The 15,063-nt window shown below is 39.0% G+C and overlaps 1 protein-coding gene across 2 annotated transcripts; it reads right to left on the minus strand.

The window, feature by feature from the left end:
* On the minus strand, positions 1–11,320 carry LOC133308346 (CBL-interacting serine/threonine-protein kinase 11-like). 2 transcript variants are annotated; one of them, XM_061508968.1, is made up of 2 exons: positions 11,293–11,320; positions 1–1,576 (listed from the first exon to the last, which is right to left on the minus strand). In XM_061508968.1, the coding sequence occupies exons 1-2, from the start codon at positions 11,318–11,320 to the stop codon at positions 294–296; spliced, it is 1,311 nt and encodes a 436-aa protein (XP_061364952.1). In that variant the 3' UTR covers positions 1–293. The 2 variants fall into 2 exon arrangements, with proteins under 2 accessions (XP_061364952.1, XP_061364960.1); XM_061508976.1 differs by lacking the exon at positions 11,293–11,320 and having other exon boundaries at positions 1–1,739.
* Positions 11,321–15,063: the final 3,743 nt, after the last annotated feature.

The following is a 15,063-nucleotide window of genomic DNA, read 5'->3' on the forward strand; positions in this document are numbered from 1 at the left end:
AGTTTATAATATACAAAACACAAAACAAAAACAAGCATCAAATTATACATAATCATTGTTAGGAGTCACCACCTTCCAATTCAATGTTCACTTTCCAGTTCGATCCATGTGTGCCAGACAAGCACCCTGCTCCACCAATCTTCATTTTTGACATCAACATTCCAATCTTTTCTTTTCTTTTCTTTCTTTCTTTTTTACCTCTTTATACAATTTTCACTTTCGAGTTTCAATTTTTGAATTTAACCCCATTTTTTAATTAAAGAAATTGGGAGGGATTTTTTTCCCATTTGAATTTAGTCACCGGCAACCTGCGGCTCAGGTTCAGGTTCAGGTTCAAGATGATGCGACGTCGTTGCACCACCAAGGAGCTGAGGCTTGAGCTTGTTGTCCCACACATCAACGGCGTCGCCGCCCCTACTCCTAACCTCAACCACCGCGAGCTCCGCCGTTAACCGGTGAACCTCAATCCCAATTCCGAAATTCCCATTCAGCCCTTCCAGCTCCACCCCACATTCCTTCTTCCACCTCACCGCCATCCCCTCCGCCACACCCACCTCCTCCACCGTCTCCAAAATCATTTCCGGCGAATCCCGCAACACCAACCTCTCTCCGCCTTCAGACTCCCCAAACAACCCGGAAAGATTCAAACCTGACGAAAACGATATGATATCAAACGCGTTCAAATCTAACACCCTCTCAAACCCATCACCCTTCGACCCGGACCCGAACCCGGACCCATAATCCTCCTCGTGAAACTTGATCGCCTTGTAGTCCTTCCTGAACCACGGGTCCCGGGTTATCCCATCAACGGTCATCCGGGTTTCCGGGTTGGTATCAAGTAACCGCTTTAGGAACCGACGGAGCTCCGGCGACATCCACCGAGGACACCGGAATTCCCCTTTGTAAATCTTTCTGTACATCCCCATCAAATTCGGGTCATTAAACGGAAGGTACCCGGCAGCGAGAACAAACAAAACGACGCCGCATGACCAAACATCAACCTTGGCCCCATCATAACCTTTCTTGGCAAGAATCTCCGGTGCCACGTAAGCGGGTGTGCCGCAAAGGGTATGGAGCAACCCGTCGGGTCGGATCTGATCCCTAACAGCACTTAACCCAAAATCCGAAACCTTCAAATCACCATTCTCGTCGAGAAGGAGATTCTCCGGCTTGAGGTCACGGTGGAAAACGCCGCGGGAGTGGCAGTATCCGATGGCGGAGACTAATTGGTGGAAGTAGCGACGGCTGAGATCCTCGGAGAAGCGACCCTTTGAGATTTTCTCGAAGAGCTCGCCACCGCGAACGAAGTCCATGACGAAGAAGATCTTCGTCTTCGTTGCGAGGACCTCGTGGAGGCGCACGATGTATGGGTGGTGGAGGCGGCTCATGATGCTTATCTCGCGCTTCACGTGGCCGGCGAGTGCCGTTCCAGCGAGCTTCTTCTTGTTGATGATCTTCACCGCCACGCTCTGCCCCGTGTGCACGTTCCGCGCGTAGTACACTTTTGCGAACGCGCCGCAGCCCAGGACTCGACCTAGCTCGTACTTCCCGAACAGGGCGGTTTCCATCGCCGCATGTTCGATCTCCGGCATTGTTGCACCGCCACCAGAGACCGAACCCTAATTATAAGACGGCACCGCTCAAAATGGGGATTTGAATCAGAAGCTGAATTTGATGAATTGAAGGGTCTAATTAAAATGGGTCACTGGCAAAATTTGATTTTTCTTTTCAGACAAAATGGATTTGCTTCTTTTTGTTTTGTTTGTTTGTTTTGGACTTTTGGGGGTTTTTCAGTTTTATTATTTTTAAGGTACGGCAGAGAATCAGAGGAGTATGAGGTATTGTGGGCACACACGTGTACGTTACTGAAGTTAGTTATGTAATATGTTTTTTGTTATGTAATATGTTTTTGCCACGTGTCTCGGGGAATGATTTGGTTTTGCTTTGCTGTGCTGATTTATCGTTGCTGAGGTTTCTTCAACAGCAAGGCAGGAAAAGTTTCTGCTTACTTTGCTTAATGTGCCTTTTCTTGGTTGAATATTCTTTTGTGTTCAAATATATGCGAAGAGTCGGGTATAATAAATTAATGAAAATTCATAAAAACTTATTATCCTCTATTTTATTGGAAGATTATCCATTTGGCATGATTATGACAAGGATACGTTATAATTTTTATTTTTATTTTCATTTTAAATGTATGATTTGTTTATCATCACATCAAATCTTTATTGAAAAAAATGTGTAGTTTTCAAGTAAATTCAAATTTAAAATAATCTTTGTTCAGTAATCAAATAATTAAAAATCAAGAAAATAAAATAGTTTACGTTAACAAAACACAATATTACGTTATTATTGGAAAGTTTCCAATACAAACCCTATTTAGTTTCAAGATAAACTTTCAGTCTTTTTAAAAAAGGAAGGATATTGTGACAACCAAGTTGTATTACTATCAAGTGACTACCAATCAATCTCACCATTAGATCGATTATGTTGATCCAACGGTTATATTTATTTTCATCTTTGTATGGTTATGATTCCCCATATTTAAAGTGAAAGCATTAAATATGGGAAATCATAACCATACAAAGGTGAAAGTAAATATAAAGTATTAAATTTGAGAAATCATGACCATACAAAGATGGAAATAAATATAACCGTTGGATCAACATAATCGATCTAACGGTGAGATTGATTGGTAATCACTTGGTAGTAGCACAACTTGATTGTCACAATATTCTTCCCCTTTAAAAATACTATATTTCTTTGGCACACAGTAATACCCAAAAAAAAATGGAAATTTTTTTAGTGTTCTGAGCGCGTACGTGCTTCTTCCATTAAAGCGCTTCACTTGAATAAAAAAAATAACTTTTTTTTATCAATTATTGTCCGACTTTGATTGATCGAGATCACTGAATCAAAAATAATGCTCCGAAGTATCAAAATTCTTCTCAAAAAAAAAAGGCTTAATATAAGGGTACTACTAACGCACACACCTAGCGAATCTGCAATATGGAAAGTTGGTAACACAATTATAGAAAATTTCAATTATTCCATAAGATATGCCATATTCCAGACTGGTTTCAATTTGTTTCTCTTGCAACAAACTTCCCCCCTCTTTTCTTTCTTTTCTCTGAATAAACGACAAAACCTCGCTAACTCTCATATTTCATACACATTTTATTTCAAAATTAGCACAATCAAAGTAAGTTGGTCACTAATGTTGACAATCCAATCATGTTTTGAACGAGCAGCTAATCAATTAATGCAAACTGTACCCTAACAAATTTCAAACCGCAACCTAGAGCAACAGTGAATCTTCAATACACATTTCGGCAAATTGAGAAACATCTTACTTGTAAGCTAATTATGTGGTAGCCGCATTGGAAGGGCATGGAAGCTGTGGTTTGCACACTTCTTAATCTTGAGTATTAGTTTGAACTTTTAATCTTTTAGCATCACTTATCTTCCATTCCTTGATTTTCTTTTCTGGTGTATAGTCATTTCTCTTTATATATGACATCCGCATGTACATATACACATAACATTAATAGCTCATAGGACAATCAAAGAGAGGCTTGAAATCCATGTATCACATCTATTGTATCTTACAAAAGCTCATAGCTCATATACCGACTTAAGTTAAAGGTGACAATTTTCAACACAACCCATGACACGACAAGAACAGAACAGGAAAAATTTGTATTTAGGTCGACCTAGTTTTAAATTCGTGTTGTGTTCGTTTTGACAAAATTTACCTGAAAAAATTCGTGTCATATCATGTGTCGCCCATGAATCCAAAATTGACCAGTTTTAATCTTCTTACAAGTTATTTGTGTTGTAAATAGGTTTTTGTATCATGCCAATCCGCATAATTAGTAACATAATTTGGGATTGACAAATTATTCGTCTCGTGTCAACCTGCAAAATGTACTGGTCATTTTCGTGTCGAAAGTTTTAACCCGATTTTAAATTCGTGTTGTGTTCGTATTGAGTGTATTCGTGTTCGTGTTGAATTCGTATAGTATCGACCCAAAATGTTATCTCAAACTTGAACGTTGGAGTGTGTTGCAGGTATCCCATAGTCATATGAGTAAATCAAGACATCTTGCCTCAAACCGTATATCTTGCAAATAATCCCGCAAAAGCATCTCGCAAAGTTACAAAGCGTCCCATGAAAACACCATTTTGCAGCACCATTCCAGCAAAGATCTTGTCAGGGCATTAGACCCGACTCAATTGTTCCGTGATCCAACCCAATTATTATCATAATAATCAAGTATGAATTCTCCCACTATATAACTTCATTTTGAAATCATAAAGGATTCTAAATAATTTTATGAGGAAATATGGGGTGAGCATTTTACAATTGTTATCCTCTTTATTCGTAATGTTATATCTAGCAAATACTATTAAAAACAGGAAGACAAAATGTTTTGGTTCTATTTGGATCAACTAATGACCTTATCCTAATGACCAAAATGGTTACCCGATAAGTAGGAGTGTAAATGAGTCAGACTAGATCAGGTTTTGCCCTCAATAGCCTAAGTCTATGTAAAATATGTTGAGTCTATACTGACCTATTAGTCTATTAAAGACTTAGTTTATAAGTCTGATATGACCTATTGTAAAAAAAATAAAAAGCCTAACATGACTTATGAGGCCTACCAATTAAAAGCTGTAACATATTTATAGGAACAATAGCATACTTCCAAAGAATCTGTCATATCAAAGAAAAAGAACTTACGTTTCTTCTAGTTCACTCTCATCTTTATAAGTGTTGAAAGTAAATTCTGCTTTACAAAATTACAACCATGGCTCCCTCATATAGCTTAGTAAATGAATGTTGTTGAAACTGTTTTTTTTTTTTTAAATAGAAACAAAAAAAATTACGCATGAAAAACAGAGATAAGCATAAACCAATTGATTTTCTCACAATTGATTCAGTATTTAATAACAAGAAGTCAAATCCCTTCTAATAAACCTATATCCAAAACCTATGTACAATGTTAAGTTTATCAACATTTCAAAAATAGTCAGAATTAGACACTCAGACTAGTGCTACCTCAGTAAACCATCCAATTTTTACTTTTTGCGGCACTGAAACCTCATCCTCCTCAAAAATAAAATCAATCAAAAGAAGGTTTCACTGTTTATGACAATCAATTAAAAGCAGAACAATAATTCCAGTAGAATCAAAACCAATAATCAGATGGGGAGGGGGCAAATCTTCATGCTTCTTTATCTTTAGTACCAGCATGAAAAGGACAAAGTGATAGTATCATATAATACAAAAATACAATCAAATAAAGAAGGCTTCACTGTTTATGATAATAAGTTGAATATCATCATATTATCAAATTGTAAAACAATAAACAGTAACTGTTGCTGCTAAATCCCTCTATCACATAAAGACCAATTTATATGCTCACAATTTGAACTAAACATCTTTGGCAATAGCACTGCTGTTTTGGAGCACTGTCATATCCACTTCAAGTCTGCAGGGTTCATAACTGCACAGAGCAGAAAATCTTCACAGGAAACAACTGGTTATGTATTCTTGAGGTGTGTAACTGACCACTGTCCATTGTTAATGATCTCATCTACCACCTATTACTGTGTTTGTTTCAGTCATTAGGAGTTCTTAAACTGTCCGATAAGTAAAGTTACTTCTCTTACATTTCTTTTATAGTAAAATACATATTAAGTTTGGCATTTGAATTGTCCTTTTTGTGAATTACCGATACTGTAGAAGTTCTTAAGAAACAAATATCTGTTTTTCTTGGAAATGAAAGTTTTTTGGTGCTTTTGAAATTGGAACAGAATTAGCTTTCAATTATAGTTGCATAACATATGTATGAGTTTTCTTTTAAAAAATATGTTTTGTAGCTCTTATCTGCTTGTCTCATGCTTGGTGGGACTGCGGAAAGAAACAACTTATCTTGAGCTTTGTACGGAAGAGAAAAAGAGTGGAGAAATTTTTATCTGAAAAATTGATGCTAAATTTACTTTGTAAAATGAAATATTGTTTTGGTCTTTTGGACTTGGGCTATGATTAGTTTACTAGATTCTGGTCTCTCTCTTATCTGCAGCCAATGACTTTGATGACTGAAGTTTGTTTTCTTACCGGATACCATTTTTTTCTCTTCAAATTTGTCTTATGTATAAATCTATGCAAACAAAAAGAACTTATTGCTACAGCCTAAATGGGTAGTGACAGAAATCACAATATTTGGTGGTGACTAATGGTGGTGGTGGCAGCAGTGCCAGTGGGTGTTAATAGAGGTTGCTTTGATGATGATAATAAGAGGGAAGGCTCAGTAATGAGGATAGCTTTTTATCCATATTGAGAGGATTTCTACTAGACAAGAATTTGAAAAATTGATAAATGTGAACACGAATCAGTTTTCCATGTAGCATAGGGATCTTATCCTTTATGAAATCTAAGAAATCAGGAAACTTATTGGAAATCTTATAATATTAAATTTTTTAGAGTAAAACAGAAATTTATTGAAGAGAAGAGAAACAATGTGCATAAGGATAAAAATCTGGGTGAGGCTATTATTAGTGCTCTTTTTTTTTTTTTTTTTTTTTTTTGTATTAAGGGGAAGCAGATAGCTACAGATTACAGAGTCTTGGTTCAGTGATACCTAGGGTATCCCTGAGTAACAAAAAATTACAGCCAGTAGGTGGTTCATGCACGACCTGAACGTCCCAATTGTCAAGCTGGTAAGCATGGGATGCAAACCAATCAGCAACCCTATTTCCTTCTCTATAGGAGTGGGATATAACCGTCCTCCAGTCATGAGAAAGAGCAGTTCTAATTCTATTGACCAGGGGGACAAGAGCGTGATGTTCATGGCATCCATTTCTGATAAGGTTAACAGCCACCAAGAAGTCTCCTTCAAAACACACGTTGGTGAAGCCCGCTTTCCTTGCTTGCTGAATTCCCTCTAGGAAACCCCTTAGCTCAGCTACCAAGGAGTTTCCATGGCCAAGTCTACCGTAGAACCCCAACAGCCAACTTCCCTCTTCATCTCTAATAACCCCACCGAAGCTAGAGCTTGTTCCACCATTAACGCTGGATCCATCAACGTTTACCTTAATCCAACCATGTTCAGGGCGGAGCCAGCCAACCTCATGGATGATTCAGGTACTGTTCTGTAATCCAGAGGTAGAGAGGAGCCTCTGTGCATCAATAGTATTTTAAAAAAAGGTCTTTACAGCCTGCGAGGTACCTCTTTCATGTGTGATCTTACCTTGAAAAATAAAATTATTTCTTGCTTTCCAGATGTGCCAGCACGCTACCCCAAACGTTAAGGGCCAATCAAGACCTGGCTGATGGGAGGAGCGCTTGGTGAGGTTGTTCTTCAGCCAGGTTTAAAGTGATTGGTGGAAGAAGTTGCCAAGGTTGGGTTGGATACCCAATTGTTCCCAAACCTTTAAACTCGTAGGCCGATTTAACAGAGAAGGTTTGATCCTCAAAGCAGTTCCATATTACTTTGTCACCTCCATCCAAAGTGGAAGGAGGCAGTATGCTCGCAATGTTTCCACAAGCTTCTGTAGATATTAGGTTTGAAATGCGGCTCCAGTCCCAGCAGCCTTCTGCTGTGACCGAGCTACTCATTGTCCAATGTTGGTTATTGCTGTTGATTTCTACACGATTATGGGAGGCTAGATTCCCAATAGTGGGAACCCAATTATCAAACCAGAAGCTTGTGAGATTGCCGCTTCCTAATTGGATACTAGCACCTGCTGTGATGAGAGGCCAATCCTTCAAAATACCTCTCCACAAGGATGATGAGTTGCGGTTCTGAGATAGCTGTGGAATAAGCTCTTCCCCTACTCGATATTTGTTTCTCACAACTCTGGCCCACAGAGTTTCTGGACGTGTGAGAATACCGTGGCCCAGCTTCATTATGGATGCCTTATTTAGCTGCCGGACATGTCTAAACCCCAGCCCACCATTACCCTTGGTTCTGCAAACATTGTCCCAAGTAGTACCATGAATTTTCCTCCTCTCACCTGTCGATCCCCATACAAAGTCACGAATTTTTCTTTCAATCTCGCCACAGACTTTTGCTGGGAGAAAGCATGACTGCATTGTGTACATAGGGATGCTGGACAGGACGGATTGTGCTAAGGTCGTTCTGCCAGCCAGGGAGAGGGTATTCTTCTTCCAGTTTTGGAGTTTTTCGTCAATTCTCTGCAATATGAACTTGAATTTTGTTGGGTTTACTCTTCCATGGATAAGGGGTATGCCCAAATACTTTCCTAGGTTAGCAGTCTTGGAAAAACCCATGGAGTTGGCTATCTCCTAAGCCCTAGAGTTATGAACGTTTTGGGAGATTTTTTTTTTTGTTTTCTCCTTGCTCACCTTTTACCCGGATGCACTACAGAAGCAATTCAAGACCTGAGAAATAATTCTAGCTTGCTCCCCAGACGCCTCCGCAAATAAGAGGAGATCGTCTGCAAAAAAACAAATGGGTTAGGGGAGGACCACCTTTCCTAAGCACGATAGGTTTCCACTTCCTTCTAGTCACTGCCTCATTAATGAGATGGGCTAATCTTTCAATGCACAAGACAAAGAGATAAGGGGAAGCGGATCTCCCTGTCTAATACCTCTAGTTGGATGGAAGTCTGTTGTTTGGGCCCCATTCCAAAGCACATTAAGGGATGAGGTAGAAACACATTTCATAAAGAGATTCACTGCATTCAACGGTAGATTGGCTTCGATAAGAGTTTGTTCTAAGAAGCCCCAATCAACTCTATCGTAAGCCTTTTCCAAATCAACCTTAATTGCCATCCAGCCTTTGGAACCTTTCTTGCCATGCATATAATGCATGACCTCTTGAGCAATGACAATGTTGTCTGAGCTTTGGCGCCCACTTACAAAACTGCATTGGTTGGGCATGACAATGGAGTTCATATGCGGTCTGAGATGAAGGGCCAGAATTTTGGTTACCATCTTGTAAATTATGTTGCAAAGACTAATGGGTCTAAACTTGTTAAAGGAATCTGGGTTGCTGACTTTAGGTATAAGGTATAAGAGAGTTCTGTTTACCTCTTCGATTCTGTGAGGTTTCTAAAAACATCCTTAATAAAGTTGCACACACTAAACTTGATCACATCCCATTGAGATTGAAAAAATAGTGCGTGGAGCCCATCAACACCAGGAGCCTTAAGAGGCTGCATGCTAAATAAGGTTTCTTGGATTTCAATATCCGAAGGTTCCCTACCAAGAATAGTGAAAGATGAGGTCGAGCTTCTGGGGAAGCAACCTAAGAAAGGAAAAGCCCAAGGGCAAGTGGTATCTTTCGTATAGAGTTTCTCGAAGTACTGGATTGCCAACGCTTTGATAGATTCAGAGTCGGAGATCCATATTCCCTCGTCGTCCTGGATAAGCTGGATTTTATTTCGCCTTCTTCTAATCAATGTAGCAGTATGGAAGAATTTTGTGTTTCCATCCCCGAAAGCTAACCAGTTACAACGAGATTTTTGGAATCAGTTGATCTCTTCCTGTAAATGAATGGCATGGAGCTCTTTCCATAAATCCTCCTGAAGGTCCTCAAGGAAATGGTTTGGACTATGACTTAGACTTTTCTCAACTCCCACCAGACGAGCATGCAGTCTGAATTTCCTATGAATGTGTTACTTGAAGACTGTTTTGTGCCACAAAGAGGCTGCTTCCTCGAACCGTCTGCTGGAAAGGATCCATTCGTTGTTGTCTTTTCAGCTCTCCTCCACAATGCCCTTAAAGTCTTCTGTCGTTAGCCAAGAAGCAAGAAATTTAAAAGGCGTGTGTCCCACAGGATTAAACCTAGGGTTACCATCTTTGATCAGAATAAGGCGATGGTCAGAATTAAAAAATGGTAGGTGGTAAACAGATCGATTAGGGGATCCAACAATCCATTGCATATTGGCAACAGCTTGATCAAGTCTTTCCCAAAGGTTGCTGCATTTCCACGTGAAGAGGGGACCAAGGTGTCCAAGGTCTTCAAGGTCGCACTCCTCTAGGCAACCTCTGAATTCCTTGGTACTTCCTTGGCACAGGGGCTGGCCCCATCTCTTCTCATCGTCCCTAAGGATAGCGTTAAAATCGCCAACCAGAAGCCAAGGGACAGCACAGCCCTGGTTCAATATGCAGATGTCGTTCCACAGGGATCTTCTTTCCATCCTTCTCGGACTGGCGTAAACGAAGGTGGTGACCTCCTCCTTACCAGAACTTTTCCAAAGAGTTTTCACGTGCATGAATTGGTGGGAAGATTCGAGGATCACTCCGTCAACCTCTGAGCTGTCCCAAAGCACCCAAAGACCCCCTGAAAAGCCAATGGGGTCTTGTTTAAAGTAGCTGTCAAAACCTAGTTATTTAATCTTCCTGTCAGCGATAGAGCCACTGATGCGAGTCTCCATGAGAGATAAGATTTTAATATCATAGTTTCTGACCAAGTTCTTAAGTAGACTTGTCAACCCTTTTTTCTTTGCTCCCCTACAGTTCCAAGCACAAACTGGCATAATAACACCAAAAAGATGGGTAGGGTTGAGGAGGCATAAAGCCTCTGCGTTAGGTTCTGTTGAGGGTGCGCACTCCCTCCGATAGAGCTAAGCTCCTTTCCAGATGCCGCTGATCTTGATCTTTTGTTACATGCAACTTAGTTTCACACATCTCCTTATCTCTTTTTTCTTTACCTGTTTTTGTTTTGTTTTGGTGTACCATCAGCTCCAAACGCATCCTTGGCTGCGTCTTCACTTTATTCTGCAGTTCCTCTTTATTCCTTTCTAAGCCATGCAAACCTTTACGATAGGTTGCTACATGTTGCTTTATGGTGGCAGATGTTGCCTTTCCATTGCTAATATTGACCTGGGGGCTGACTATAGCAGGGCTGGGTCCCATCATTCCTTTTTGCTTGGTTTCCTATGCTAACTTTACTCTTGCACTCCCTGACACGTCTTTCTCCTGAGCTTTATCTGATCCAGGATGGATTGGTACACCTGCATGGTCTGCTTCTTCGGTTTGTGAGTCCAAGGCCACCTCCTTAGGTGAAATCCTCGTATCTCCTTCCTTCGGTTCGTGGGTCCTGGAACTAGGGTTAGCAGCAAAAGTTCTGTCAGCTACCCGTTGACCCTGGATATCCGTACTCCTCTTTTGGTTTGTAGTTCCTCCACCATGGTTCGCCGGAGCAAGCCTTGAACGTTTTCCCCTTGCCGATCATTGGACTACCATCTACGCCCCAAAGGCGTTATCAGTTTCATTGTGGTAGCTTCCTTCTTCCGTTGGGTTTGAACCTTTCTCCTCACCTGCCAAGTTTGTTTTTTCCACCATTTCAGACTTTTGCAGCACATTTGAAGCTCTTGTACCACATGTTTCCTTTCTATGGCCATATTGGCCACACGAGAAGCATACCATGTGTAGACCCTCGTATCCCACTTGGAAGATTCTCCCAGCGAACCTGAATTTGGACAGGAGGCTTTTACTCAGGTCAACTTCAACACATATTCAAGCGAACTTGGCCCTTTCAGTTACTTCTCCTTCCACTCCTTCTACTTTCTTCAGGGAGTTTTTGTCAATCCTTAACGTCTTGCCAAAAATCCCCCCTATTTTCAGAGATGCTGAGTAGAGTATAACTCTATGGGTAATCCAGGTATTCTAATCCACACTGCGAGCTTGGTGGACGTTTCATCATAGGGGTTGAAGAGGGGTCTCCACCTCTGTACAACGACATAATGGTCTGCTACTATCGATGGACCCTCTTCTAAGACATGGCAATAGTCCTTCCTATCGTGAAAGCGTATCAAGAGAAAGCCGTTCTCTAGATCAATCAGGTCATATGTTCCGACTAACGCCCACATTCTTTGGAGTCTATCCATCAGAAATCTGATGCTCAGCTTCTTTCCTAATAATTTAATGATAAGAGATTTCTCCCATTGTTGACAGTCCTGTTTGTGCTGGCTCCTTGTTATTTTGTACGTAGGGCATAGAGGGTCCCCAGGGTCTTCCTCCAGCAGAGAGTTCATCATCTCCTCCTCCTTCGCCTTTGCTCTTCTGATAAGGTCTTCCACTTCTTCTTCTTGAGCGGATCCTCCTTCTCCATTTAGGACAAGCAGTTTGTCCTTATAAGATACTATTTTCCTTCCCCGAATAAAGGATGGGCTTTCTCCCAGACTTTCTGGGGTTTCAAGCCCCTTTTTCTTTGCGCTGGCAAGGGTATTCTCTCCCAGGGTATCATCCTGGATTATTACCTCTACCAGACTAATACCTACCAGTATACCCTCAGGTTCAACACCATCCTCTCCTACTTCGTTGTCCTTAGTGCTCTGAATAGCACATTTATACTCCTCATGACTAGTTCTAATTTCAATTTCCTAAATTACCCTCAATTAAATGTGAATAAACCAATGAGAATATAATTAGGGTTTGACTAGAATAAATTTTTTTTATTGATAGCAAATTAGGAAATTAAAATTACAAGTAGTCAATGGAGAATGTGAATAGACAAATGGGGGAATCAATAACCCCACCCTTTAAGTCTTATAATCTCATGCTAATCCCTTGGAATCATTTAATACTCCCTTATTTTGTTTCTCAAAAATAATTCAACATAAATGCATCCTATCCAATTTCTTGTTTTTCACCTTTGCATATTGTTGTTTGCTTGATGTGCCGATGTGTTGTCCATTACTTGTAACTTATCTCGGGATACTTATGAGTTATGAATAGATGTGCTGTTCTTATATATATTTTTTTAAATTGGTTTACAAATAAAATCATGTGAGGCCTTCACTTCCTGTAACTTATTAGTTGTAGTCCTCCCTGTTCAGGGAAACTTTCTTCATGTTCTGGACCTTTTGGTTCCTTATTTTGTTAAGTAATCGAGGAAATTCATATGCATATCTTGGACGACCATGAGGACCTTTTGGAAAGGATGGTCTTTGCGTATACTTATATGGATCCATGTATAAGGCATGTTGCTTGGGATAACTGGGGGAAAGTTGAGAATCAAAGAAGTGCTTGCTTTTATGAATACATGTATTTCATGTCAGATTCCATTTTGCACTGTTTAATGCTTTGCAGGTGTTTTTTTGTATGAAATAGCTCTAGGTTACTGCAACCATTAAAATGTAGGTTAAATTCAGATATTAAACTGCTACATTATTGCTAGAACATACAAAATTAAGAAGTTTGATTTGAATGCATTGTGTTCTATAATTGTACTAGTATCATGAATATGCTACTTCTATCCCACCCCAAGGTGTTAATAATCCCCTAAGCAAAGTGCTACTTTTTGTATTAAAATAATAACATTTTTATGGTCTCTCATGAGGTATCCTCACTCTCTATTAAAATAATGAATATATAAACCATTAAAAATAAATCATTTTTCTCCCTGAATATTCACTTGGGGGTAGGAATACAGATTGGGTTAGCTTATAATCCTGTTTTTGGCCTATATATTTAATAGAAACACTTTTTACTTTCCTTCAAGAAAAATTCATGTTTATTGAGTTCAAGAAGTTTGAAGCTTTTTGGTGATCCAATAAAATCATAACAATTGCTAATTGCAAATATCAAATTATGAGTTAGAATAAGCTACCCATGACATTGATTAATACCATGGAATAGTAATATTAGCACTTTTTTGAATAATTGGTTCGGCGCATGGAAAACTTCTTTAAAATAGAACACGTTTGAATTTACAAGAACACCTACCATTCTCAAATGTTTTTGTAAGTCATAAATTCCCTTTGTGAGTTTCTATTTCAACCGAACATATGTGATCTAGTATATATATATATATATATATATATATATATATATATAATATGATATTTGGATTTTAATATTAAATAACTTTTCTTTGTTAAAAAATTATATTCCTTTATTTATTCAACAAATATCAAATTTATTATATAATTTATATATTTTAAAACAAATAAATAGTTAAATTACATGAGTTTAAAAATTAAATCAATAACTGTAAAAAAATCAAATCAAATCAAAAACAAGTTTTGAAACCAAATTAAAAGCGGGTCAGGTCGGATTTGACCCAATTTTGAAACCAAGCCAGACCCACTTCAGAAATCAAGTCAGGTAAGATTTGATACACTTCAAAAAAATTCAAACCGAGTCAAACTTGAATTGGATCAAATTAAATCGAGTCGGATCAAAACACCTGATCTATAAAACCAAGTTGGGTCGGGTCAGTACAAAAATCCAACCCGACCCGACCGTAAAGGATACCATAGGTTAATATTCAATTATTCATTAATTGGAATTCAAGTTTTTTTTCCTTGATGAAAGAAAGTTTTGAGCTTCTACTACTTATCCATGTTTTTTGTGCAAAAAAATGGTAGTAAGATATTTTACTCCCTTAGTACCAGTGAAGGCACTACTAGAATGCATGGGATCCCAACAGGGTAGGCAGAATCCTACCTAGAAGATTATCTTCTACTAGGATATTTTTATCCTACTCAACTTGTCCTTGGGCTTTAAGAATGACCACCAAGCTGGACTACTAGTCATTGGCGGGATTTGAACCTGTACATGTGCAGAGTGTAGATTTGGATCCTTTTAAATAGTGGTGTTGGCAGTTACCCCATATTTCATCATCCCCTGTGTGTATTTGTAGAAGTTGAAAATACAGATTATGATATCTTTTAAGGGTAGCTGAAGAATGTGTTAGCTTAAGAAAAATGCTTTTATTTTTTGTTCTAAAATGTATCTTTCTACTCTTATATTTCTAATGAATAACAATGAGCATGAGTTTTTGGATGCTTTTTAGGTATTTGTTTCATTATTCACCTCTTTACTGACAGATATTGGCACAAACTTGGCTTGCTTCTATTAGTCCATTAGTTTGGGACAGAGGCAGGGGGAGGCTAGGGTCACGGCTACCCCCCTCCCCAAAAAAAATTTGAATTTTTTTTATGCAGTTGAAGGTTAAACATGACACTGTTGTTACTATTAAATATGCTTCTTCTAATTAAAAGTTATGGTTTGAGATCCAAGTTGAAATCTACTTCCACTTCACCTAATGTGTGTTATGTCTAACCTTTTTTGCATTTTCT

Source organism: Gastrolobium bilobum, unplaced genomic scaffold, assembly GCF_033153095.1.
Source record: "Gastrolobium bilobum isolate Gb01-03AN ecotype WA unplaced genomic scaffold, APGP_CSIRO_Gbil_v1 utg41985, whole genome shotgun sequence".
In the NCBI taxonomy this organism is placed as follows: Eukaryota; Viridiplantae; Streptophyta; class Magnoliopsida; order Fabales; family Fabaceae; genus Gastrolobium; species Gastrolobium bilobum.